Source organism: Manis javanica, chromosome 1, assembly GCF_040802235.1.
Source record: "Manis javanica isolate MJ-LG chromosome 1, MJ_LKY, whole genome shotgun sequence".
NCBI classification, from domain to species: domain Eukaryota; kingdom Metazoa; phylum Chordata; class Mammalia; order Pholidota; family Manidae; genus Manis; species Manis javanica.
Genome location: NC_133156.1, coordinates 109679672 through 109707114, shown reverse-complemented (window position 1 = coordinate 109707114; position 27443 = coordinate 109679672). Strand labels below are relative to the sequence as shown.

Here is a 27443-nt window from a genome sequence, read left to right as displayed (position 1 = left end):
CTTAGTACTAAGAAGGATATTACTACTTTTGCTATTGATATTACCAGAATCTTTTTGAGAGACTTGGTATTATTTTCACCACGTTAAGTATACCAAAATGTAAATGTAGACTATATTGTCTTTAAAAGTATGAAATTAATCTCTGTTTTACAAGTACAATGCTTTAATTTTTTTATAACAAACTTAGATACTGGCATACATGAGATGTTTTTCATGTTGATTTATTGAATCTATATATAATAGGTTTTCCAGTGAGCCATAAGAGTAAAACCTCCAGGATTTCATTGTTCCTCTACTGAAAAGAAAGATGCAAACTTAATTTTAATCTTTTTGTTCAGTTCTTCTCATAACGCCGTGATTAGTATCAGGAGCTTTAGAGTTAGACATGAGTTTGAATCAAAATACTGTTGCCATAGATCAGTACAGCCATTTCAGCTTTAATCTGATGCAAAATTCACTCATACTGGGAATAACAGTCTATTTCCTTATCATTCAAAGGTCCATATCCATTGCATATATTATATAATATGAATATATATTGGAACTACCACCTCTTTTGTCCCTTAGAAGGAGGTAATTGGTTGCAAATTGTCTCACAAATTTTGTGAACCTATCTTATATGCTGTTTCCTTAGAAACCTTATTGACTTTAGTCTATCAAATATTCTTTCATAGTTTGTAAGTTGCTTTTCTGAAGACATTTATTGCCATATGTGTTATTAAGAGTAGGCTTCTAGTCTTTAATGAATGGGCAACAGTTCCTATAAGAAGTCATGCAGATCATTCAGAAATAACCAGGATGATACAGTATGTATGCATAAGGGAGTACAGAAGACCAGAAATTTGAGAGAGTAGTCTGTGAGAAGATTGAAGATGATAATAAAAATAGTAATAATACAGTAGTAATATCCCTCCTGAATGTTTACTATATGCTATACCATTAGCTAAGTACTTTCCATGTATCTTTTTTCAATTAATTTCTTAACTACAGCCTTATGGGGTTTAGGCACTGTTGTTATCCTAATTTTGTAGATAAAGAAACTGAAGCTCACAGGTTAAATAGAGGAGTTTAATCAGTGGAATAGAATTGAAAGTTTAGAGGTAAATCTATCCATCTGTAGTGAATCGATTGTTTTTTTTTCCTTTTTTGGTATTGTTAATGTACAACTACTTGAACAACATTATGGTTACTAGACCCCCCTATTATCAAGTACCCCCCACATGCCCAATTACAGTCACTGTCTATCAGCATAGTAAGATGCTATAGAATCATTACTTGTCTTCTATGTATATACTGCCTTTCACCTGTTCACCCCCGCTAATCGTGTGCTAATTGTAATACTCCATTTTCCCTCTTATCCTTCCCTTCCCACCCATCCTCCCCAGGCCCTTTCCCTTTGGTAACTGTTATTCCATTCTTGGGTTCGGTGAGTCTGCTGCTGTTTTGGTACTTCAGTTTTTTCTTCGTTGTTATACTCCACAGATGAGTGAAATCATTTGATACTTGTCTTACTCTGCCTGGCTTATTTCACTGAGCATAATACCCTCTAGCTCCACCCATGTTGTTGCAAATGGTAGGATTTGTTTTATTCTTATGGCTGAATAATGTTCCATTGTGTATATGCACGACATCTTCTTTACTGTACATCTACTGATGGACACTTAGGTTGCTTCCATTTTCACTATTGTAAATAGTGGGCTGCTGCATTCTTAGTGTAAATTCCTAGGAGTAGAATTCCTGGGTCAAATGGTATTTCTATTTTGAGTTTTTTGAGGAACCTCCATACTGCTTTCCACAATGGTTGAACTAGTTTGCATTCCCACCAGCAGTGTAGGAGGGTTCCCCTTTCCCCTATATCCTCATCAACATTTGTTGTTTGTCTTTTGGATGTTGGCCACCCTAACTGATGTGAGGTGATATCTCATTGTGGTATTAATTTGCATTTCCCTGATGATTAGCAATGTGGAGCATCTTTTCATGTGCCTGTTGGCCATCTGAATTTCTTCTTTGGAGAAGTGTCTGTTCAGATCCTCTGTCCAGTTTTAATTGGCTTATTCGCTTTTTGTATGTTGAGGTGCATAAGCTCTTTATGTAATTTGGATGTCACCGCTTATCGGATATGTCATTTATGAATATATTCTCCCATACTATAGGATGCCTTTTTGTTCTACTGATGGTATCCTTTGCTGTGCAGAAGCTTTTTAGTTTGATAGAGTCCCTTATTCATTTTTGCTCTTGTTTCCCTTACCCAGGGAGATACGTACATGAAGAAGTTGCTCATGTTTATGTCCAAGAGACTTTTGCCTATGTTTTCTTCTAAGAGTTTTATGGTTTCCTGACTTACATTCAGGTCTTTGATCCATTTTGAGTTTACTTTTGTGTATGGGGTTAGAAAATAATCCAGTTTCATTCTCTTACATGTAACTGTCCAGTTTTGCCAACACCAGCTGTTGAAGAGGCTGACTTTTCCCCATTGTATATTCATGGCTCGTTTATCATATATTAATTGACCATATATGCTTGGGTTTATATCTGGGCTCTATTCTATTCCACTGGTCTATGGGTTTGTTCTTATGGCAGTACCACACTGTCTTGATTACTGTGGCTTTTAGTAGAGCTTGAAGTCAGGGAGCATAATTCCCTCTGCTTTATTCTTCCTTCTCAGGATTGCTTTGGTTATTCGGGGTCTTCTCTGGTTCCATATGAATTTTAGAACTATTTGCTCTAGTTCATTGGAGAATGCTGTAGGTATTTTGATAGGCATTGCATTGACTCTGTAGATTGCTTTAGTCAGGATGGCCATTTTGACAATATTAATTCTTCCTACCCAATAGCATGGGATGAATTTCCATTTGTTAGTATCCTCTTTAATTTCTCTTTAGAGTGTCTTCAGGGTATAGGTCTTTCACTTTCTTGGTTAGGTTTATTCCTAGGTATTTTATTCTTTTTGATGCAATTGTGAATGCAATTGTTTTCCTGATCTCTGTTTCTGCTAGTTCATCGTTAGTGTATAGGAAAGCCACATATTTCTGTGTATTAATTTTGCATCCTGCAACTTTGCTGAATTCAGATATTGAATCTAGTAGTTTGGGAGTGGATTCTTTAGGGTTTTTTATATGCAATATCATGTCATCTGCAAACTGGGACCGTTTGACTTCTTCCTTGCCAATCTGGATGTCTTTTATTTCTTTGTGTTGTCTGATTGCCATGGCTAGGACCTCCAGAGCAATGTTGAATAGAAGTGGGGAGAGTAGGCATCATTGTCTTGTTCCCGATCTTAAAGGAAAAGCTTTCAACTTCTCGCTGTTAAGTATAATGTTGGCTGTCGGTTTGTCATATATGGCCTTTATTATGTTGAGTTACTTGCCCCCTAAACCCATTTTGTTGAGAGTTTTTATCATGAATGGATGTTGAATTTTGTCGAATGCTTTTTCAGCATCTATGGAGATGATCATGTGGTTTTTGTCCTTCTTTTTGTTGATGTAGTGGATGATGTTGATGGATTTTCGAATGTTGTACCATCCTTGCGTCCCTGGGATGAATCCCACTTGATCATGATGGATGATCTTTTTCACATATTTTTGAATTCAGTTTGCTAATATTTTGTCGAATATTTTTGCATCTATGTTCATCAGGGATATTGGTCTCTAATTTTCTTTTTTTGTGGTGTCTTTGCCTGGTTTAGGTATTAGAGTGATGTTGGCCTCATAGAATGAGTTTGGGAGTAGTCCCTCCTCTTCTACTTTTTGGAAAACTTTAAGGAGAATGGGTATTAGGTCTTCACTAAATATTTGATAAAATTCAGCAGTGAAACCATCTGGTCCAGGAGTTTTGTTCTTAGGTAGTTTTTTGATTACCAATTCAATTCATTGCTGGTAATTGGTCTGTTCAGATTTTCTGTTTCTTCCTGGGTCAGCCTTGGAAAGTTGTATTTTTCTAGAAAGTTGTCCATTTCTTCTAGGTTATCCAATTTGTTAGCATGTAATTTTTCATAGTATTCTCTCATAATTCTTTGTATTTCTGTGGTGTCCATAGTGATTTTTCCTTTCTCGTTTCTGATTCTGTTTATGTGTGTAGACTCTCTTTTTTTCTTGATAAGTCTGGCTAGGGGTTTATCTATTTTGTTTATTTTCTCAAAGCACCAGCTCCTGCTTTCATTGATTCTTTCTGTTATTTTATTCTTCTCGATCTTATTTATTTCTGCTTTAACCTTTATTATGTCCCTCCTTCTACTGACTTTGGGCCTCATTTGTTCTTCCTTTTCTAGTTTCATTAGTTGTGAGTTTAGACTGTTTGGGATTGTTCTTCTTTCCTGAGGTACACCTGTATTGCAATGTATTTCCCTCTTAGCATGGCTGACGCTGTGTCCTGCAGATTTTGTTTTGTTGAATTACTGTTTTCATTTGTCTCCATATTTTGCTTGATCTCTGTTTTTATTTGGTCATTGATCCATTGATATTTAGGAGCATGTTATTAAGCCTCCATGTGTTTGTGGGCTTTTTTGTTTTCTTTGTGTAATTTATTACTAGTTTCGATCCTTTGTGATCTGAGAAGCTGGTTGGTACAATTTCAGTCTTTTTGAATTTACTGAGGTTCTTTTTGTGACCTAATATATGATCTATTTTTGAAAATGTTCCATGTGCACTTGAGAAGAATGTGTGTGTGTATCCTGTTGCTTTTGGATGGAGTGTTCTGTAGATATCTGTTAGGTCCATTTGTTCTAATATGTTGTTCCGTGCCTCTGTCTCTTACCTTATTTTCTGTCTGGTTGATCTGTCCTTTGGAGTGAGTGCTGTTTTGAAGTCACCTAAAGTGAATGCATTGTATTCTATTTCCCCCTTTAATTCTGTTAGTATTTGTTTCACATATGTAGGTCATCCTGTATTGGGTGCATAGATATTTATAATTATATCCTCTTCTTGGACTGACCTTTTTATCATTATATATTGTCCTTCTTTCTCTCTTGTTACTCTCCTTGTTTTGAAGTCTATTTTGTCTGATACAAGTACTGTAACTCCTGCTTTTTTCTCCCTGTTAGTTGCATGAAATATCTTTTTCCATCCCTTTACTTTCAGCTTGTGTATCTCTTTGGGTTTAAAGTGAGTCTCTTGTAGGCAGCATATAGATGGGTCTTGTTTTTTCATCCATTCAGTAACTCTGTGTCTTTTGATTGGGGCATTCAGACCATTTATATTTAGAGTTATTATCGATAGGTATGTAGTTATTGCCATTGCAGGTTTTAGATTCATGGTTACCAAAGGCGCAAGGGTATTTCCCTTACTATCTAACAGTCTTGTGTAACTCCCTTCATATGGTATTACAAACACGGCCTAAAGGTTTTTTTTTTTTTCTCCTTTTTCTTCCTCCTCCATTCTTTGTATGTTATGAATCATATTCTGTACTCTTTGTCTATCCCTTGGGTGACATCTATTTAGCCTTAAGAATACTTCCATCTATAGGAGATCCTCCAAAATGCACTGTAGGGGTAGGTGGTTTGTGGGAGGTAAATCCTCTCAGCTTTTGCCTATCTGAAAATTGTTTAATCCCTCCTTCAAATTTAAATAACCTTACTGGGTAGAATATCTTGGTTCGAGGCCCTTCTGCTTCATTGCATTAAATATATCATGCCTCTCCCTTCTAGCCTGTAAGTTTTCTGTTGAGAAGTCTGATGAAAGCCTGATAGATTTTCCTTTGTATGTGATCTCTTTTCTCTCTCTAGCTGCCTTTAAAAGTCTGTCTTTGTCCTTGATCTTTGCCATTTTAATTATTATATGTCTTGATGTTGTCTTCCTTGGGTCCCTTGTGTTGGGAGATCTGTGCACCTCCATGGCTTGAAAGACTATCTCCTTCCCCAGGTTGGGGAAGTTTTCAGCAGTTACCTCCTCAATGACACTTTCTATCCCTTTTTCTCTCTCTTCTTCTTCTGGTACTCATATAATGCGAATATTGTTCCGTTTGGATTGGTCACACAGTTCTCTCAATATTCTTTGATTCTTAGAGATTCTTTTTTCCTTCTGTGCCTCAGCTTCTTTGTATTCCTCTTTTCTAATTGCTATTCCATTTACCGTCTCTTCTACTACATCTAATCTGCTTTTAAATCTCTCCATTGTATGTTTCATTTCAGATGTGGAATTTTTTAATGATTGAATCTCTGACTTAAATTCATTCCTGAGTTCTTGAATATTTTTCTGTACCTCCATAGCATGTTTATAATTTTTATTTTGAACTCTGTTTCTGGCAGATTGGTGAGTTCAGTTTTATTTGGTCCTTTTTCTGGGGTTTGTGAGATTTTGGTCTGAACCATGTTATTTTGACGTTTCATATTTCTGTGTGGTGCCCACTAGTGCCCAGAAGCTCCAGTCTCTGGAGCTGCTCAGTCCCTAGAGTGAGGTTGGGGGTCGTTGGGGATCTGATTTGGTGCTCAGGGGGAGGAAAGAGCTGTTTCCTGATTCCCATCCATGGTGCCTGTCTCCAGTGTCAGAGCCAGTGGGCCAAGCACACAGGAGTAAGCCTCTGTGCTCGGCTTTTCTAGCTGTTGTAACCGGGGCCTCCCTCTAGTTGGCCTGATGTCAGTGCAGTGACTGCTGGTTTGCAAGCCGGTGCCAGCAGGCCAGGAGGGAGGTGCAGCAGGCTGCATGTCACATTGGGGTGCCACAGGGCTGAGTAGGCAGCCAGGGGGATGGAGCGCCTGAAGCTCCTCAAAGTTCCCAACCAGCTGGGCCAAGTGTCCCCAGACAACCATGTCCAGCTCTCCTGACCCCCGCGCATCAAGCTCTGTGCTAACCCCGACCCTTCAGCAGCTCTCTTGCTGCTAGGAAGCCTCTCAGACTGCCTGCCTTTCCTCTGACTCAGGATCGGATGTGGATCCCATCCTCCACAAATGGCTGGAATGTCTGTCTCTCAAGCTTAGTCCAAGCTCCTGAATGTCCAGAGCACCACAATGTATAGGTTTCTGCTCACAAAGCAAATCTCCAGGGCTGGGTTTTCAGCAGTCCCAGGCTTCCACCCCCTCCCTGCTCCATTTATCTTCTGCTGATGAGCTGTGTTGGGGGAGTAGCTTGGGTCCCACCAGATTAGGGCTTTTGTACATTACCCTGTTTCTTGAGGTTTATATGTACTCTCATTCAGCCTTCTTTCTTGTTGCTGTTTTACAGTTAGTTGTATTAATTAACTATATTTTTGTACTATTTGTGATTTTGGGAGGAGTTCTCTTGTCTCACCTTTCATGCCGCCATCTTAAATCTTAGGAATTCTGTAGTGAATTGATTTTTAACGAATGATGCTAGGACAGAAGGATAGGCACATGTGAGAGAATGAAGTATCCTTACCTATACTGTATACAATATTGAACTGAGATTGGATGAAAGTCCTAAATATAAGATAGCTGAAACTATAAACCTGTAAGAAGAAAGCAAATGTAAATCTTCATAACCTTGGATTTGACAGTGGTTTTTTAAAATAAGACACTAAAAGCAGAAGTAACAAAAGAAAATAATAAATTAGATTTCATTATGATTAAAAACTTGAGTACTTCAATTGATATCAGCAATAAAGTGAAAAGAAATCCTAGAATGGGGAAAAGCTTTGAAAGATCATTTATCCAATAAGGATGTAGTACCCAGAATATATATAGAACTCATAACAGGAAAAAGACTAGTTTTTAATGGGCACAGGATTTGAATAGCCATTTCTCCAAAGAGGATACACAGTTTGCCAATAAGCACATGAAAAGATGCTCAACATCATTGGTTATTAGGGAAATCAAGATCATAACCACTTCACACTCTCTAGGATGGTTATTGTTTAAAAAACATATTTAACAAAATGGTGTGGTCATAGTTGAAAATAGCACTTCCTTAGCAAGTTAAAAATAGAACTACTAGTAGACCCAACAATTCACTCCTGGATATAAAACTAACAAGAACTGGAAATAAGTTCAAGCAAAAATGTGTGAATGAATGTTTAAGGCAGCCTATTCACTGTAGGCAAAATGTAGAAATAATCCAAATGTCATCAATTGGTAAATGGGTAAACAAAATAGTATATCCATTCAGTGGAGTATTATTTAGCCATAAAAAAGGAGTGGAAGTACTGATAAATGCTACAACATGGATGAATCTTGAAAACATGCTGAGTTAAGGCAAACATAAAAGGCCACATATTGTATGATTTCATATGTATATGAAATATCTAGAATAGGTAAATCCATACAGACAGAAAGCAAAAAGAAAAGTTGCCAGCATCTGGGGAAAGAAGGGAATGAGAGCAGTGTGTGCTTAATGGGTATGGAGTTTCCTTTTAGAGTAGTGAAAATATTCTAGAAGAGGGTAGTAATTGTCATATACACTGAATGTACTAAATGTCATTAATGGTGAATTTTATGTATATTTTTCCCCAATAAAAATAAAAAATGACAATATATAAAATAAAAAATAAAATGTTTGTATGGAGGCATTATGGAATGAATGAGGAAGGGAGGTTAGCACTAGAAGCAAGAATTGCAGCAGAGAACAGCATCACCTAGATTAATTAATAGGACAGTTGCTGACTAGGACTGGTATTTTATCTACTGATTGGGTGGAGGGGTAACTGGTTGACTTCCTGTCTTCAGTTTTAGAGATCTAGTCCCTAAAACTGGTGGTAGTGGAAACCTAATGATGTTAGCTAGCTGGATTCTTCCCCGAGAGTTAAAGTGGCATAATGTTTAGAAGGTCCAAAATAGGCTCTCTAGTAGAACTTTGTATGATGGTGGAAATGTTTTGTCTATGCTATTCAAGTACAGAAGTCAGTAGCCAAATGTGACTTGAGCATTTATTTAAAATAGTGCTAGTGCTATTGAGGAACTAAATACTTAATAAATTTAAATCAAATAGCCACATATGGCTAGTGTCTACTGGCTATTCCACTGGAAAGATCTGACATAGAACATTCCTACTACTATCACATAGATTTATAGAACAGTACTATGTTGAGCAGTGTAGGTCTAGAATTCTCAGAGATAATCTCCCCCCATCCATAGGAGAGAATTAACTCATCAAATATAACCATTGCCAATTCAAACTCACCTTGAGGATTCATGATTCATGAATTGACAAACTCTAGAGATAGCTATGGTGAACCTTACTAGAGAAAGGAGAGACAGAGACAACATGCCATATAGCCATCTCTAAAGCTTTTCCTCAAAACTTTCTAATCTATGCAAACTGACTTTCTTCCTTATAATTGTAATAGGAAAACAGATGTATCTTTGGTATAATTTATATGAGGTGTATAATTTTTTGATCTACATGTGTTTTTCTTTACAGAGGTAAAGAACTCAGAAGAACAGTATAATAAAATAGTAATACCAAATGAAGAAAGTGTAGTCATTTATTATAAGATAAGACAGCAGCTTGCCAAACTGGGTAAAGAAATAGAAGAATATATTCATAAACCAAAATATTGCTTACCATTTTTACAACCAGGTCGTTTAGTAAAGGTATGTCATTTTTTTCAAAAATTATTTGGCTATTTCAGTAATGTAATATTTTTTGGATAAAGATTCTGGGTTCCTCCTACTCTCCTTGGTAAAATGTTTCCTGCTATAATCGTTAATAGTTAATCTATATTAATTATATTGTTTTACCTATTTCACATGGCAATGATTAAAGGGGGAGTCATGTGAAAGCTTTTTAATCTCCACTATTCTCTTTTGGGGAATATAAAGTGAAGTAGACAATTTTGGAATTAATATATAAAATATTTCCACTTTATGAAATATAAAAATAAAGGCAGTTTTATTTAAAAATAAGGCAATTTTAGGTCCTGGGTAAATTCATTACTTAAGTAATATAGAAAGCTTCAAATATGCTCAGAAGTATATAATTTTTAATATGTGTTTGCCAGTTGAGAGATTTCTGTTATTGTTGTTCTAGGGGCCTGTGAAATTTAACAGGGATTTTCTTTCTGTACAATTAGTATCTTTTTTTAAGTTAAACACAGTAATCTTTGGAAAGATATTTTACCAGGAAAACTCAAAACTGTTTTATAAGCCTATAATGTGGACTGGAAATCTAAAAAATTGCCTTGTAGACAGACATAAATGTTATTGTTTACTTGCTTTCCTTCTCAGGTAAAGAATGAAGGAGATGATTTTGGCTGGGGAGTAGTAGTGAATTTCTCAAAAAAGTCAAATGTTAAGGTAAACCGTTTTCCTTAAAGTAGAAATGTTTTATAAATTTTTAGTGAAATATATTTTCAGACTCATGAAATAGTCAAAGTACAAAATATCAAGGAGAAGTAGGATTACTTTAAGAGAAGCTGTAATAAACTCTGCCATTAATTTTTTTAAAAGTGTTAAATTCTGTCCTTAAGGTTATTTCAACAACAACACAATTTACATTTCTTACCTGAGTTTATCAGTTCTTTTTATAATTTTATTCTTTGAACTGAATATTAGAAAAATCAACTTCTGACATTGAAAATTAGATTTTTGATTTAGGTATATATTAGAGATTTGATGAAATTAGAAAGGTTATCAGTGGTACTTGTGCTTTCTAAATGAAGCCAATAATAAAATTGATTCTGGTTGTTGTTTATATAAATACTTTGAAGAGAACATATATATAAAATCAAGGATGATTTTGATTTGTTAGTTGAGTGACTACCCTAAAATTGAATCAGCCATATAATCTGCCATATTTTCTTGGACAGTAGACACCAGCCTGTTATCTGCCAGTGTTTGGCCTCATGCAAGACATCCATATCTCCATATTTTTCCTTATCTTTAAAATGAAGGGTTTGCATAATATGATATCTGTACTCCTTTAAGGCTATTTCATGTTTTTGTTGTCATTAACTTCTTTGTCCTATGTGTAGAGGCAATTAGGAATTAAGTTTTGGCATTGAAAGTTAGTCCTGAAATACATAAATCAATTTGGAGATACTGAAACCATTTGTTGTGGGGAAACAATTAAGTTCATAGGTTTGTGATACGTGTTTTGATTAACAATCTGAGATTATTTCCACTGAGGAGCTTCTTTAGGAAATTGAACTTGTTGCCATTTTCATAAATTATAATTTTCATTAGTAATTATTAATGTAGAAGTTTTTTTTGAAGTATCATCATACTCATTCTCATTAGATCTCAATTCTACAAGCATTTATTGACCACACACACAAAATCTTTTTGCTCATTTGGTGAACAATGGCAAGCACATAATGAGAATATAAGGCAGAATGAGATAAATTCTACAGTAAAGGCTTAAGTAAAGTGTATTTGGAGCACAGAGGAGGAAGAAATTATGTCTGAGCTCTAGTAGTGATGGCATCTGAGAAGGAAGAAAGTTTAAATTTTTAAACAGAACCTTGAAGAATGAGTAGAATTCCATTTGAAGTATGTTCACTGGTAGAGTAACAGTATGCAATAGTCTCAGAATATTTCAGGTGAAGGGAAGGAGTAAAATCAAAAAAGGTATTGAAGTTAATTGTGGAGAGTGCTTAAAATACAGATTCTGAGTATATTTGGGCTAGATCTAAACATTTGCAGGTTGTGGCAGGCCATTAAAAGTTGTTGCGTGATTGGTTTCCTTGGGTTTATTTTTATTTGGCTGGTTTTTTCAATCTTAATATTTTGTTTGGGTTTATTTTTGGTTGGTTGGTTCAGATTTTTGAGTGAGGGATTGATATGATCAGAATGTCTCTCAGTGACAGTATTTGAAGGATGTTTGAAGAAAGCATAGTAGAGACAAGTTGGTCAGTTAAGCAAACTTACTCTTTTTTGTATGAGAGTCAGGAGGAGCATGGTGATAGAAGACAGGATTCAGATGGAAGAGGCTGAGGAGCTAGAATAGAGTCGTGTGGAAAGTTGAGGCAGGTGTTAATGATAAAGTTTCAAATTCGTGTATGTGGAAAGATGGCTATATATTGTGTCTAACAATACTAAACTGGATAAAGTATCCCTCTCGCATTCCATCATCTCTTTTTCTTCTTAAGACACAGTGAAATGAAGCTTGGAATTTTAACCTTGACAAAGATTGCACAAGTATTATTCACTTCAGACATGACTACAACTCAGATGTGACTTACGGCCTTTTGTATTTTCTGTTGTATTTCAACAATGAGAAAACTATTAAATGCTTACCTGCCTCTCCCCAGCTCCATACATAGGCATTATTTTCTTTAGAAGTAATTATTAATAATGTAGGTATGATCTTCCCTGTAAGAGGGAAGTTTAACCTGATAGTCTATTTAAGCCTCTCTGACAGCTGTTAAGTTTTATTTTTCTGTACAGTGGAAAGTGTGGCAGAATGCCACATGCCAGGCTGTTAAATGTGGTTCCATTGACACTTAAATAACCTGTGATGGAAAAGCTAGCATGCCTTTGTCAGTTTACTCATTCCATAACTTGGCTATATTTAAGAGAATTTTGCTAGGGCAAAGTATTTTTACCTGTAGCCTGTTGTAGTGCTATAGATTTCTTTCATTGTTGGTTTTATGTTTTGTGTTTCTTACAGTTTTATTGAGATATGATTCACAGTTTACCCATTTAAAGTGTACAATTATGTAACTTTTAGTATATCCATATATCTGCATTCATCACTACAATTTTACAACATTTTCATCTCCTCTTTAAAAGGTAAAGAAAACTTAACATCCACCTGTCCTCCCATACCTCTCAGCCCTAAAGCCCACTGATCTACTTTCTGTCTTTATAGATTTGCCTGTTGTGAAAATTTCATAAAATTGAATCATACGTTGTGGTCTTTGTGACTGGCTTCTTAGCATAATGATTTTAAGGTTTATCCATGTTGTAATATGTATTAGCACTTCATTCTTTTTTATGATTTAATAACATTCCATTGTTATAGATATGTATATACATTTTACTTATCCATTTATCAGTTGATAGGCATTTGAATTATTTCCACCTTTGGACAACTATGAGTAATACCCCTATAAACATTTGTGTCCGGGTTTTTGTATAGATGTATCTTTTCCTTTCTCTTGGGAGTGGAACTTCTTTTTCCTCTGGAAACTCTGTAAAACTGTTGTATAACCAGTGTAACTGCCACATTGTTTTTTAAAGTGGCTGCACTATTTTACATTCCCACCATCAGTATATGAAGGTTTTGATTTCTTCACATCCTAACCCATACTTACTATCTGACTTTTTTATTCTACTTGGTATGAGGTAGTATCTCATTGTGGTTTTGATTTGTATTTATTGATGGCTGATTATCTCAAGGTTCTTTTTATGTGTTTATTGACCATTCACATATTCTTTGGAGATGTCTATTCACATCTTTCACCCTTTTTCAAATTGAGTTATATGAGTTGTTTATGTATTTCAGATATAATCTCTTACCAGATAGATGATTTCAAAATATTATCTCCCCTTTTTGGGGTTGTCTTCATTTTATTGATAGTGCCCTTTGAAGCACAAATTTTTTCATTTTGATGTAATTCAATTAATTTTTTTCATTTATTATTCATGGTATTGGTATCAAATATAAGAAACTACTAAGAGTTTTACAGTTTTAGCATCACAGTTAGGTCTTTTAAGTCTTTGATCCATTTTTTTTTTTAATTTGGTATAAGATACGGGTCCAATTTCATTCTTGCACCAGCACCAGTTGTTGGAAGATTCTTTACTTGTTAAATGATCTTGTCACCCTCGTCAAAATTCAGTGATTGTAGACACATGGGTTTATTACTGGACTCTCAGTTCTGTTCCATTGATCTGCTTATCTGTCCTCATGCCAATACCATACTGTCTTGATTACCTTATCTTTGTAGTTAGGTTTCCAAAAAAATGGACTTGTGAGTCCTCCAACTTTGTTATTCCTTTTCAAGATTGTTTTGGCTATATTGGGACCTTTGAATTCCCTGTCAATTTTTATTATTTGCTTGTCAGTTTCTACAAAGAAGTCTGCTGGGATTGTGAGAGGGATTGCATTTAATTGTGTGTCATTTTGGGGAATATTGCCATCTTAACATTATTGAGTCTTTTAGTCATAAACATGGGATGTTCACCCATTTATTTAGATCTGCTTTAATTTCTTGTAAATAGTATTTGTTTTCCAAGTATAAGTTTTGCACTTCTTTGTTAAATTTATTCCTAAGTGTTTTAATCTTTTGATACTAGTATAAATGGGCTTGTTTTAATTTCATTTTTCATAGCAAATATATAGAAATACAGTTGACTTACAAATTGATCTTCTATCTTGCAACATTGCTGAACTTGTTTATTAGCCCTAAAAGTTTTTTGTAGTAGATTTCTTAGTGTTGTCTTTATACAAGGTCATGTCATGTCTGCAAACAGATGGTTTTACTTCCCGCCTTCTAATCTAGATGAGTTTTATTTCTTTTTTGCCTGATGGCCCTGCTAGAGCCTCTAGTACAGTATTAACAGAAGTAATGAGAGCGGATATCCTTGTCTTTTTCCTAATCTTAGGGGGAAAATATCCAGCTTTAACCATTAAGTATGATGTTAGCTCTGGTTTTATTTTTGAGTGCCCTTTAGCAAGTTGAGGTAGTTTCTTTCTATTCCCATTTTGTTGAGTAGTGTTGTCATGAAAGACTGTTGTATTTTGTCTGATGCTTTTTATTGTGTCTATTCAGATGGTCATGTTGTTAATCTTTTATTCTATTTTGTATTTATTCTGATACAGTATATTACATTAATTGATTATCAGATATTAAACCAAGTTAGGATTCTGGGATAAATCCATTTGGACATGCTGTATTATTATTTTTATATCCAATTTGCTAGTATGTTGAAGATTTTCACACATATTCATAAGAGAATAGGACAAGGAAGAAAATAATATGCAGAAATTAATGTAATTGAAAAATAGATTTAAAAAATCAACAAAGCCAAATGCTGGTTCTTTGAGATCAACAATGACAAATACTAGCATAATATTCTCTCATATTCATGAGATGCTGTAGTTTTGTTTTCTTGTGTTGTCTTTGTCTGGATTTGGTATCAGGGTAAAGCTGGCCTCTGGAATGAGTTACGGAGTTTTCCCTTCCTCTTCTATTTTTTAAAGAGTTTTTGAAGAATTGGTTAAATTTGGTGGTGAGATTGCCTGGGCCTGGAATTTTCTTTTTGGGTAGTTTTTTATTACTAAGTCAGTCTCTACTTACATCTCTGTTAAGATTGACTGTTTCTTCTTGAGTCAATTTCAGTGATTTGTTTTTTTAGGAGTTAACCCATTTTCATATAAGTTACGTAATTTACTGGTGTACTTTTCATAAACTGCAAATCCTTATTATTTCTTTAAGATTGTTACTAATATTCCCTCTTTAATTTTTGATTCTAGTAATTCAGTCTTTCATCTAGATGAAGGTTTGTCAATTTTGTTGATCTCAAAGAACCAGCATTTGGTTTTGTTGATTTATTTTTTTAACCTACTTTCACATTAATTTCTGCTTATTATTTTCTTCCTTCTCCTAGCTTTAGATTTTGTTTGCTAGGTTTTTTTCCATTGTCTTAAAGTGGGAGGCTAGGCTATTAATTTGAGATCTTTCTTTTAATATAGGCATTTATACCTATAAATTTCCCTTTGCAGATACGTTAGCTCTATCCCATAAGTTTTGGTATATTGTGTCTTCACTTTCATTCATTTCAAAGTATTTTCTAATTTCTCCTTTGATTTCTTCTTTGACTTGTTGGTTATTTAGAGGTGTATTTTAATTGCCATATATTGGAATTTCCCAAATTTCTTTTTTTTCTAATTTCATTCCATTGTTGTTGAGAACATACTTGATATTCAGTCCTTTTAAATTTATTGAAGTCTGTTTTATGGCCTGATATACATTATGTGCTGCAGAATGATTCATGTGCAGTTGAGAAGAATGTATATATTGTATTTTGAGGTGAGATGTTCTATAGATGTCTATTAGGTCTAATTGGTTTAGAGTGTTGTTTAAGTCTTACATTTCTTTTCTTGCAGAGCCTTCTGTCTAGTTGTTATCTGCGTTGTTAAAAGTAGGGTTTCAAAGTTTCAACTATTATTGTTGAATTGTCTTTGTCTCTCTTCATTCCGGTTGACTTTTGCTTCATGTGTTTTTGTGCTCTGTTATATGGTATTTTGTCTGCTATTAGTATAGCCACTTCAGCTTCCTTTTGGTTGTTGCTTATGTGATAAATCTCTTTCCATCTTTTTTACTTCGTCTTTTTTGTATCAGTTAATTTAAAGTATGTCCCTATATTATAGACAGCACAATTGGATCTTTATCTAGTCTGAGAAAATCTGTGCCTACTGATTAGTTTATTTAATCCTTTCACATTTAATTTTATTATATAGTTAGATTTGTCTGTCATTTTACTTTTTTCCCCTTATCTTTTTTGTTTTTGTTTTTATTTCCTGTTCCAACTTTACTGCTTTCTTTTGCATTAACTGTGTATTTTCTAATGTAACATTTTTCAATTTATTTAATGATTTTTTTTCTCTACACACACACGCATATTTCTTTTCTTAGTGGTTGTAGGCCTTTCCATATACATATTAATAGAGTGAGCTTCAGATTTATATTAACTTAATTCCAGTGAGATTAGAACATTACTTCCATATATGTTTACCCCATTTTTCCTCTTTTTGTTGGTACGGTTGTTATGTATATTACATCTGTAAATGTTACAAACCCAACAATGAGTGTTATATTTATTACTTTATATAATTGTGTGACTTTAAGGAAACTTAGAGAAGAAAGGGGAGCATGTATATATCTATAGCTTTTGTTATATTAATCTTACTTGTCATTTCTGGTTCTTATTGTTTGTATGGATTCAGGTTTCCTTCTGGAATTATTGCCTTAGTTTAATAAAGCTTTGATCCCACCTACCTCCTTTGTGCTGTTATTGGCTAATATACATTCCTGAGTTACTCAACAATTCAACATACTGTTTTATAAAATAGATTCTTGCATCATTTAATAGAAAAAATATTCCTTTATACTTTCATAATTACATAATTATGTTTAATTGTGTTTTATAATTACATAATTACCTTTACCAGTGCTCTTTGTTTTTTCATGTGAATTCAAATTAATGTCTCATAAAAGATGGGTCTTTTTTTTCCTCCTGCTGCTTTCTCAGGATTTTCTCCTTGTCTTTGGCTTTCTGCATATCACTATGTGGTATCTGTGCATCTCTTTGTATTCTATTTGGAGTTCATTGAGTTTCCTGGAAGTGTGGATTAGTGTTTCTGTTATTTTGGGTAATTTTTGACCATTATTCCATCAGATATATTTTCATGCCTTTTTCTCCTTTCCTGGTACTTCCTTTATGTGTATGTTGTGCTTATTGGTGTCCTACATTTCTCTGAGGCTTTGTTCATTTGTCTTCATTTTTTATCCTCTGTTTTTTTATTTTGAATTATATGTCATTCTAGCTTCAAATTTGCTAATGTTTTCTTAATACAATCTGTTGAGTCCTTGTAGTGATTTTTTCATTTCAAGTATTGTACTTTTGGAATACCAGAACCTCTTTTTGGTTTTTGATCATATCTATCTCTACTGATATGCTCTATTTGGTAGAACATTGCTATTATACCTTCCTTTACCTCTTTAGTTGTGGTTTCTTTGGTTCTTTGGACATACAATGGCTACCATTAAGTTTTTGTATGATTCAGCATCTGGGCACTCTTACAGGCACTTTCTGTTGCCTATTGTTTTTCTGGTGTGTGGGTCATAGATCATACTTTTCTGTTTCTGTCCATATCTCATCAATTTTTTGTTGGAAATTGGACATTTTAAATATGTTATAGTACTTTTGTTGCTTCTACCCACCCTACAACCCCAGCTTGCCATTACTTGCTTGTTTATTTGTTAAGTGATTAGCTAGACTATTTGAGTGAAGTCTTTTTCACCCCACTCTAACCACCCCTTCCCCCAACAGTGCTAAGCCTTTTATGTTGTTCCTTGAGCACAGCCTTAGATACATATGCTAGTTATCCTGAGATGACAGTGGTTTTGACAAGGGATAGGAAGAAGAGAGGAACACATATATTGTTTTCTCCAAGGTGATTTTTCCACTGAGCTGTTTACATTTGTTCACTAAAAATGTAAAGTACATTTTTACTGATTTCTGTAATCCTGGTCAAAATACTAAATTGAAAATTTTTGTGACCGAGAGAGAATGCACACCAATATGAAGAAAATAGTCAAAGTATTTTAAAGACATAAAAATGTAATTCTTAATATGTTTCATATTGTTTCTTTAAATTCTGTTCATTTTCAGTTATCCAGAATTATATTTTAATCTGGTAATTTCCATTTACAGCAGGAAGAGAGCACATTTTAAAAGAAATGAAGTTATATTAAAAGTTAAAAATCAGGCTAGGTGAGCAGAAGGAATTTATGCTGATGTAATCATTGGAAAGTCAAATAGCATGTTTGTCTACAATTTTGTTTTAGGCAAAGGATGGCAGTTTGACCCATCTTTACCAGAGAACAAAACTAGAAGTTTGCTGAGAGAAATTTTATAATCTTAGGAAATATTTTTAATAACATGTTTCCATTTAATGCTGCAATAAACACTTTCTAATGTATTTCCCTAGTAATACTGGAGGATATTTCTGTAATGTTGGTGCAAGTGGTTTTGTAGCTCTACGAAGATGATTCCATATGATATGGTTGAGTTCCATTAATCACTTCTGGGATTGTAATATCTCATACAGAGAGAATACTAAATTTACAAATAAAATCTACAAAATTGGAACTAAACCCAGCAATAGAGTTCTAGATTATCTACATTAAAGAATGTTCATAAATGTTAGCTTATTTTTGTCCAGATATTCACCTATTCCCTAATGCTTTGGAATTAATTCATTCATAAAATTGTAGAATGCATCTTACTCAGAGAATTTTTCCCCATCTAGAAAACTAAATACAAATCAGTAATTCTCCTGAAGGTCACTGGTCCCTTGGAAGAGTTGACATTTGGATCATAACTATTTGTTCAGCTCATTTTATAAAACTCATTTTATATTGACTAAGCTATACATATACATAATGTTTGCAGATACAATACATACCTAATTGTACATACTATTGTGTAAATTTTGTGTGTCTACCAAGGTAAGAAATGTTTTTAAACTTCTTTTAAAATAACCTTATTTTGGAAAACTAGTTTTCTTTTGAATTGGAAAATAGAGCTTATGCATTCTTAGAGGAAATTTGAACTCAGTGATTTAAGATAATTATGATTGTATGTTTGGTTTGTATTTGGAAATATATTTTGCAGTGGTTAAGCACTTGGTAGCTTATTGCAAAATAAGATGGTAGGTATGTATTCATTGTCATTTCTTGAATGGAAAGAGACCAATCAGTCACTTCTTTCTTTTGTTCCCTCCTCAGTCAAAATAACTTTCCTTTCATCTATTTTATGCAAAAGATATCATTCAAATATTGAATTTGAAGTAGAGAGGAATCTCTATTAAAGTAAGTATTCTATTACTGTTAGAAAGACACTGCTCTCAAACATAAATTATAGTACAAGAAGATAGGATTTGTCCTTAGATCTTGAGGATCATGTTTTTCTTAGAGAATATAGAAGACTTAAAAGACATGTAATAAAATGATATGAAACCAGTATATTCAGTAATAAAATAATTTACTCTTGTGGTTTTCATGATGTTTAATTAGGACAATTTGAAGATACAGATTCATTTTTCTGATACTGGTAATTTTCACTTTCATTTTCTAATTTTGGCATAATACTAAATGAAATTATAGACCAGTTTTTAGAAACTTAACATGGTATTTTATGTCACAGCGATCATGCTATTCAAATTGATAAGTAGAAGTAATTTCTGTTTTCTTATCCAGTGCAGCATACTGGATGACAAGACAGCCTTCATTTCGTGAAATACACTTAAACTGCATGGCCTGTGCCAGTCATAGTGCTAAGTGCTGAGAACATAATCCCTGTACAAATAAAACTTAAAATTAGTGGGCCAGTTTTTGAAAATTAAGAAAGTTCTTTTATCTTGTTTTTTTTCTAGCCTAATTCTGGTGAACTGGATCCTTTATATGTAGTAGAAGTACTTTTGCGCTGTAGCAAAGAAAGCTTGAAGAATTCAGCTACTGAGGCTGCAAAACCAGCTAAACCTGATGAGAAAGGAGAGATGCAGGTTTGTACTTTATTTTCATCTTCAGATTTCAGATACTTTGTGAATTATTTATAAACTCTAGATTTCCATGATGTGATTATAATGAATATACTTTCATGATTTCTAAATTGGAAGCTTTCAAGGTATTTTAAGGTATGCTAAAGCCATCTAAAGTATCAGTAGGAGGACTCTGTTAAAATTCAGTGATTAAAAAAAAAGGCATCCTGCAGTATGGAAGAATATATTTGTAAGCGACATATCCGATAAGGGGTTAACATCCAAACTATGTAAACTCACACACCTCAACACCCAAAAAGCAAATAACCCAATTAAAAAATGGATAGAGGACATGAACGGACAATTCTCCAAAGAAGAAATTCAGATGGCCAACAGGCACATGAAAAAGATGCTCCACATCGGTAATTATCAAGGAAATGCAAATTAAAATCTCAGTGAGATACCACCTCACACCAGTTAGGATGGCCAACATCCAAAGACAAGGAACAGCAAATGTTGGCGAGGGTGCAGGGAAAGGGGAACCCTCCTACACTGTTAGTGGGAATGTAAATTGGTGAAACCATTGTGGAAAACAATATGTAACTTCCTCAGAAAACTAAAAATAAAAATACTATTTGACCCATTCATTCCACTCCTAGGAATTTACCAAAGAAAACAAGATCCCAGATTCAAAAAAACACATGCGCCCCTGTGTTTATTGCTGCACTATTTATAATAGCCATGATATGGAAGCAACTTAAGTGTCCATCAGTATATGAATGGATAAAGAAGAGATGATATATATACACAATGGAATATTATTCAGCCATAAGAAAAAAAATTCTGTTGTTTGCAACAATATGGATGGAGCCGGAGGGTATTAGGCTCAGTGAAATAAGCCAGGCAGAGAAAGACAAGTACCAAATGATTTCACTCATTCGTGGAGAACAACAAAGCAAAACTGAAGGAACAAAATAGCAGCACATCAACAGACTTTAAGAAGGGACTAGCGGTTACCAAAGGGAAGGATTTGGGGAGGGTGGGTGGAGAGGGAGGGAGAAGGTGTTTAAGGGTATGCATTATGATTAACACACATACTGTAGGGGGGTCCTGGGGAAGGCAGTGTAGCACAGAGAAGACAAGTAGTGACACTATAGCATATTATGCTGATGGACAGTGACTGCAATGGGGTGTTGGGGGGACTTGATAATATGGATGAATGTAGTAACCACAATGTTGCTCATGTGAAACCTTCATAAGATTGTATATCAATGATACTTAATTAAAAAATAAATAAATACCAAAAAAATTTCTTTGGTTCAGAAATTTTTTGATTTGGGTAAAAAATTCAAAAACCTCAACATCAGCACTCTCTGGAAGAGACATACCAGAAGATGATCATCAAAAAACCTCAACAAAGATCCAGGTGATGCTGCAGTTGTAGCTGCATGCATCCCACTGGTTCCTGGACTTGCCATTGGAATGAAGAAGGAGGTATCTAAGCTGGCCTGTGCATACAGTAAAACAACAAATTTGACTGGATCTGTACTGTTGGAACTCAACCAAGAATTAGGAGAAGTGCAAGTTGTAGCGCTCCAAAATCTTACAACTACAGACTATCTACTGTTAAAAGAACATATGGGATGTGAACAGTTCCCAGGAATGGTCTGTTTTAATTTGTCTGATATCTCTCAGACTGTTCAAGTACAGTTGGACAATATCCATCATATCATAGACAAATTTTCACAAATGCCTAGGGTGCCTAACTGGTTTTCTTGGTTTCACTGGCGATGGCTGGTAATTATAGATCTGCTTTGGTTATGTAACTGTATTCCTATTATGTTAATGTGTGTGTGCAATTTAATTAGTAGTTCAAAACGTATACATGCTTAAGTTACTCTACAAGAAGATATGTCAAAGAAATAATCAATCTTCCCATGTATTCTTCCATCTGCTACCTCTGTAGCTTTTCTTCGTCCTTCCTAATTACAACCCTTAAATAGAATTCGTGCCTCATATCGAATTCACCGAGTATCATAACTCCTCCAAGTGGTAAAGATACCTCAAGACAAATGCTGGGCATAGAAGCCACAGGGCATAAATCTGCAAAGAAGTAAAAAGCTAACCTTTTCAAACAATATGGCTTCTCTCTCACTCACCAACTTTACATTTCCCTGTATGGCCCCAGAAGATGACTGGTTAGCCAGAGACAGGTAAGATTCCTCAAGGGAGGAACAACCTAAGACAGGCACAGTCGCAGGGGGGCCATCAGGTGAGAAATTGGGGATCAACAGAGGTGAGGCTTAGAACCTCATCCCCCCTGTTTTGAGAGAAATCTTCTGCATCCGTGGATGTTTTATTGCCCTTGTCTAGCTCGGATTAACACATAGTCTACAGGCACACACCTGATCATCTACAATTGCTCTCTTACAACACTAAACTATGTTTTCTACCTTTATCTTGCATCTACCTACCACTTCAGCATTTTATTAAAAATAATAATAATAATATTAATAAAGGGAGAAATGTGGGATTCACATATAAATCAAGTGTAAAAATCAAACAAATATTCATATTTGACCTCATTGTTTATAGTTGATAATGAGTGATCAAAACAAAGTTTTTGTGATGACTGCCTTTGTACTGTGCACCATGTAAGAACTTAATCACTATGCAAGAATTTGGTCACCATCTAAGAACTTGTTGGTTATGCTTCAGAAGATTGGAGACTGACGAGAATTAGGCTGGGGGTAGATTAATGATTGTGCATTGAGCGTTGACTCCCCTGTACAGAATTTTATTGTTGTTAACAACCATTTGATCAATAAATATGAGAGATGCCCTCTCAAAAAAAGAAAAAAATAAATAAATGTCATGAGGATGAAAAGTATAGCATAGGGAATACAGACAATAATATTGTAATAACTTTGTATGATGACAGATGGTAACTACATTTATTGTGATGAACATATATCAACTATACTTCAGAAAAAGGTTTAAAAAAAAAATTCAAAAACCTTACTTGATTAATAGTCTTGATTTTTTAAAACGGCATTACATGAAATTCATTTAGAATTGACTTAAAGCTTCTGATATTAATCTGCCTTTTCATTTGCTTATCTTAAAAGGGGAAATTGATTTATGGCAAATTTTCAAAGATTCAAAAGGTCTAATAAAAATTGCTATTGGTATTCTAAGTATAAGTATCCAATAATTGCCTGCTTGATTATTTGGATTTTTATAGACCAATGTTACATCATGATAAACCTGAATTCTGTTACTTTCTAAAAGTTATTAGGTTTTGAAAGTTGAATAAACTGTACCATTCAGATTTATTTCTTTTTAGATCCCTGAGACTGTAGAGATTTATAGTTTCATGGCAACTATTCAATTGGTTTTTAAACATTTAACTTCTTATTTAAAAAACTTAAGTTGTAAGATCTCCCTTACCTGTATTTAAGTAAATACTTTAAAAAGGGCCTTTGCAGTCTCTTTCCTGTCATTTAGATAAGAGCTATTGGCCATTTCTTGGATGGAGTTTATTATGGGAAGCAGTGTTAGAAATTGGATGGATTCTGTCTTCTGAATCAGGTCTTCACATAGTAGTATTTATTTTGTTTTCAAGGAAATTCTCAAATACTTATGCATAAAGAATTCAAATGTACATACACAAAACATATATTTAACTCTCTAAAGCAAGTACATTACTTTTAATTTTTTGGCCATTTTGGATTATGTACATATACCTCAGCGCAGAAAAATTATGCATCTCACCATCTGGGTATTGACTGTGTTATATATATTACTGATTATTTTTCATGTCCTTAATCTTTTCTCTCCAGCCAGACAAGTATATCTAGGATTTGCATAAGCCACAAACTGGTGGTTCAGAAGCCAGTTCAGGCTGCATAAAGTCTTCTTTAAAAATGAATTGGACAGAATAAAAATAAAGATAGTAAAGGATTATAATTATATGAAAATTAAATAGGAATCTGCAAGGCCATACTGAGAGAGGGAGAGAGGTAAACAGGTAAAATACTGATGGAGTAATGATGTTGGAATAATTAACATTAGGTAACCACCAGAAATAATAATCTGACTCAGGCAAGAATAATCCATGGATGCTAAAACTAGTGAGTGGAAAGTCTAACAAGGAACGGAATATTTGCAAAGTAAATAAATCTCTCCACAAATTTCTTGTTAATTGTAAAAGAGAAAGTAGTAGCTTTATAGTACATAAAGCAAGAGAGACCACTTTAGTCAAGTGATCGAAGTTACTGTTGCCAATAATGTTGACCAGTAGATGGAGAATAACAACAAAAACATCACTTTTGCCAAAGTGAACAACCTGAATCTGATGATTCCTCATGATTAGAAAAACCCAAATTGAGGCTCATTCAACAAAATAGCCTATATTTTCTAAAATGTCAGTGTCTTGAGAGTCACAGAAAAACTGAGAAGCTATTCCAGGTTAAAGGAGAATAAATATTATGACTAAATTCATGATCCAAGTGGAGGAGGAGGAGGGTGGTACAAAAGACATTATAGGGAAAGTACCATGAACTTTTAATGTGGACTGCAGATTAAAAAGTATCATTGTATCAGCATTAAATTTCTCTTTTTTAATACTTTTACTATAGGGATGTGTAGGGGATGGGGTCAGTGTAGAGAGAGTGATAAACTTTTCTCTGAATTTGAAAAGGTTGATTCCATAAAAGAACAAAAAATGTGGGGAGTGTTCCAGATGAAAAAAGAGAGACCTGACAGCTAAGTGGTGGTACAGGTAGTACTCCATATTGGACATTCACATTCAGTTCAGTCAGCTGGAGAAATTTGAATACCGGCTATATACTAGATGATACTGTGTTACTACATTTTTATGATCTCGTAATATTATGGCTGTGCAGGCAAGTGTACTTGTTCTTAAAGGACACATGTTGAAGTATTTGCTGGTGAAGTGAAATGACATGTCTGCAAATTAATTTCAAATGGCTAAAAGAAGAGGAAAAAAGAAGGAAGGAAGAAAGAAAAAACACCCCCAAAAAAGCCTCCAAAGTGTTATTTAAAGAGAAAAAAAAAGCCTACATGGCAAACTATTCACAGTTGGAAAAATCTAGTTGAGAAAATACAATGGATAGTTGCTGGGGTTTTTTTTCATTGGTTTTTGGATGCTCTCCATGCCTTGTTTTCAGTCTACATCATTCTTATTAGAACTTAACAAATAGTTATTATACTAAATAACATTTTTTAAAGGTATTTAGGCACTGTTTTAAGGTGCAGTTGACCCTTGAATAGTACAGATTTGAACTGCGTGGGTCTACTTATACACTGATTTTTTTTTTCAGTAAGTATATTGGAAAACTTTTTGGTGATTTGTAATAATTTGGAAAAAGATTACTCTAGCTTTATTGTAGGAATACAGTGTATAATACATACAACAAAAATGTGTGTTAATCAGCTCTTCATTTTATCAATGAAGCTTCTGATCAACATTAGGCTTTTAGTAAATAATTGTTTAGGAGGTCCAAAATTAATGTGGGTTTTAGACTGCACCAAGGGTCAGCAATCCTAAACACCAACTTGTTCAAGGGCCAGCTGTTTTGGTTTTTCTTTCAGTAATCAGTCTTTTATTATTTTTTTAATGAAATTTTTTTTATTGTGGTACGTACAAAACACAAATCTTAGTGTAAAGCTCATTGTATTTTGACATGTATATATACTCTTATAACCATCATCAAGATCAAGATACCAAATATTCTCTAATTTCCCCCTCTTCACCTATTTTAACCATCCCCCCAGCTCTTCTCCCCTTTGGCAACTACCAGTCTATTCTCTGTGTCCATGAGTATTTCTGTATTGTTTATTCATTTGTTTTGTTTTTTAGATTCCATATATATATATAGGTGAAATCATATGTAGTATTTGACCTATTTCACATAGCATAATACTCTTTTGGTCCATCCATGCTGTCACAAATGGCAAGATTTCTTTTTTATGGCTGAGTAATATTCCATTGTATTTATGTATGCTTTTTTATTAAAGTATCATTGATATACAATCTTATGATGGTTTCAAATAGACAACACAGAGGTTCAACATTTACCAACATTATCAAGTACCCCCCCCCATTGCAGTCACTGTCTATCAATGTAGCAAGATGTTACAGAGTCATTGTACTCTGTGCTGTACTACCATCTTCTTGACCAACCTATATTGTGATTGTGAATTATTGTGTCCCTTAATCCCCTTCTTCCTCCCCTCCCCAACCCCACTCCTTTGGTAGCCACTAGCCCCTTCTCGGTGTCTGAGAGTCTACTGCTATTTTGTTCCTTCTGTTTTGCTTTGTTTTTATACTCCACAAATGAGTGAAATTATTTGGTATTTGTCTTTCTCAGCCGGGCTTATTTCACTGAGCATAATACCCTCTAGCTCCATCCAAGTTGTTGCAAATGGCAGGATTTCTTTTCTTTTTATGGCTGAATAATACTCCATTGTGTATATGTACCACATCTTTATCCATTCATCTATTGATGGACACTTAATTTGCTTCCATATCTTGGCTATTTTAAATACTGCAGTGATAAACATAGGGGTGCATGTGTCTTTCGAATCAGGGGTCTTGTTTTCTTTGGGTAAATTCCTAGGAGTAGAATGACTGGGTCAAATGATTTCACATATATATGTGGAATCTAAAAAACAAAACAAATGAACAAACAACAACAGAAATACTCGTGGACACAGAGAATAGACTGGTAGCTGGTTCTATTTTTAGTTTTTTCAGGAATCTCCATATTGCTTTCCATAATGGTTGCACCAATTTACATTCCCACCAACAGTGTAGGAGGGTTCCCATTTCTCCACATCGTCTCCATTTATTATTTCTTGTCTTTTGGATACTGGCCATCCTAACTGGTGTGAGGTGATACCTCATTGTGGTTTTAATTTGCATTTCCCTGATGATTAGCTATGTGGAATGTCTTTTCATGTGCCTTCCAGCCATCCATATTTCTTTGGAGAAGTGTCTGTTCAGGTCCTCTGTCCATTTTTTAATTGGGTTGTTTTTTGGGTGTTGAGGCTTATGAGTTCTTTATGTAATTTGGATGTTAACCCCTTATTGGATAAATTGTTTACGAATATATTCTCCCATACTGTACGGTGCCTTTTTGTTCTGCTGATGGTGTCCTTTTCTGTTATGTACACCTTTTTTAAATTTAATTTTTTATATTGAGGTACATAAAATAATATGCACATAATCCTATATTGTGCATATAAAAGTACAGCTTGCAGAATTTTGACAGGTTTAAACTCTCATGTAACCATCACTTAGATCCAGATATCAAACATTCT

At 34.3% G+C, this 27443-nt stretch overlaps 1 protein-coding gene across 4 annotated transcripts in view; it reads left to right on the top strand.

Moving 5' to 3' along the window:
* The window catches only part of MTREX (Mtr4 exosome RNA helicase), a 131603-nt gene that overhangs the window by 74219 nt on the left and 29941 nt on the right, over window positions 1-27443 (top strand). For all 4 annotated transcript variants that reach the window (XM_073236288.1, XM_017641047.3, XM_037022312.2 and 1 more), the window contains 3 exons: window positions 9306-9478; window positions 10112-10180; window positions 19992-20120. In XM_073236288.1, coding sequence (XP_073092389.1) covers window positions 9306-9478; window positions 10112-10180; window positions 19992-20120 — 371 coding nt within the window. The remainder of the gene's footprint in view (window positions 1-9305; window positions 9479-10111; window positions 10181-19991; window positions 20121-27443) is intronic.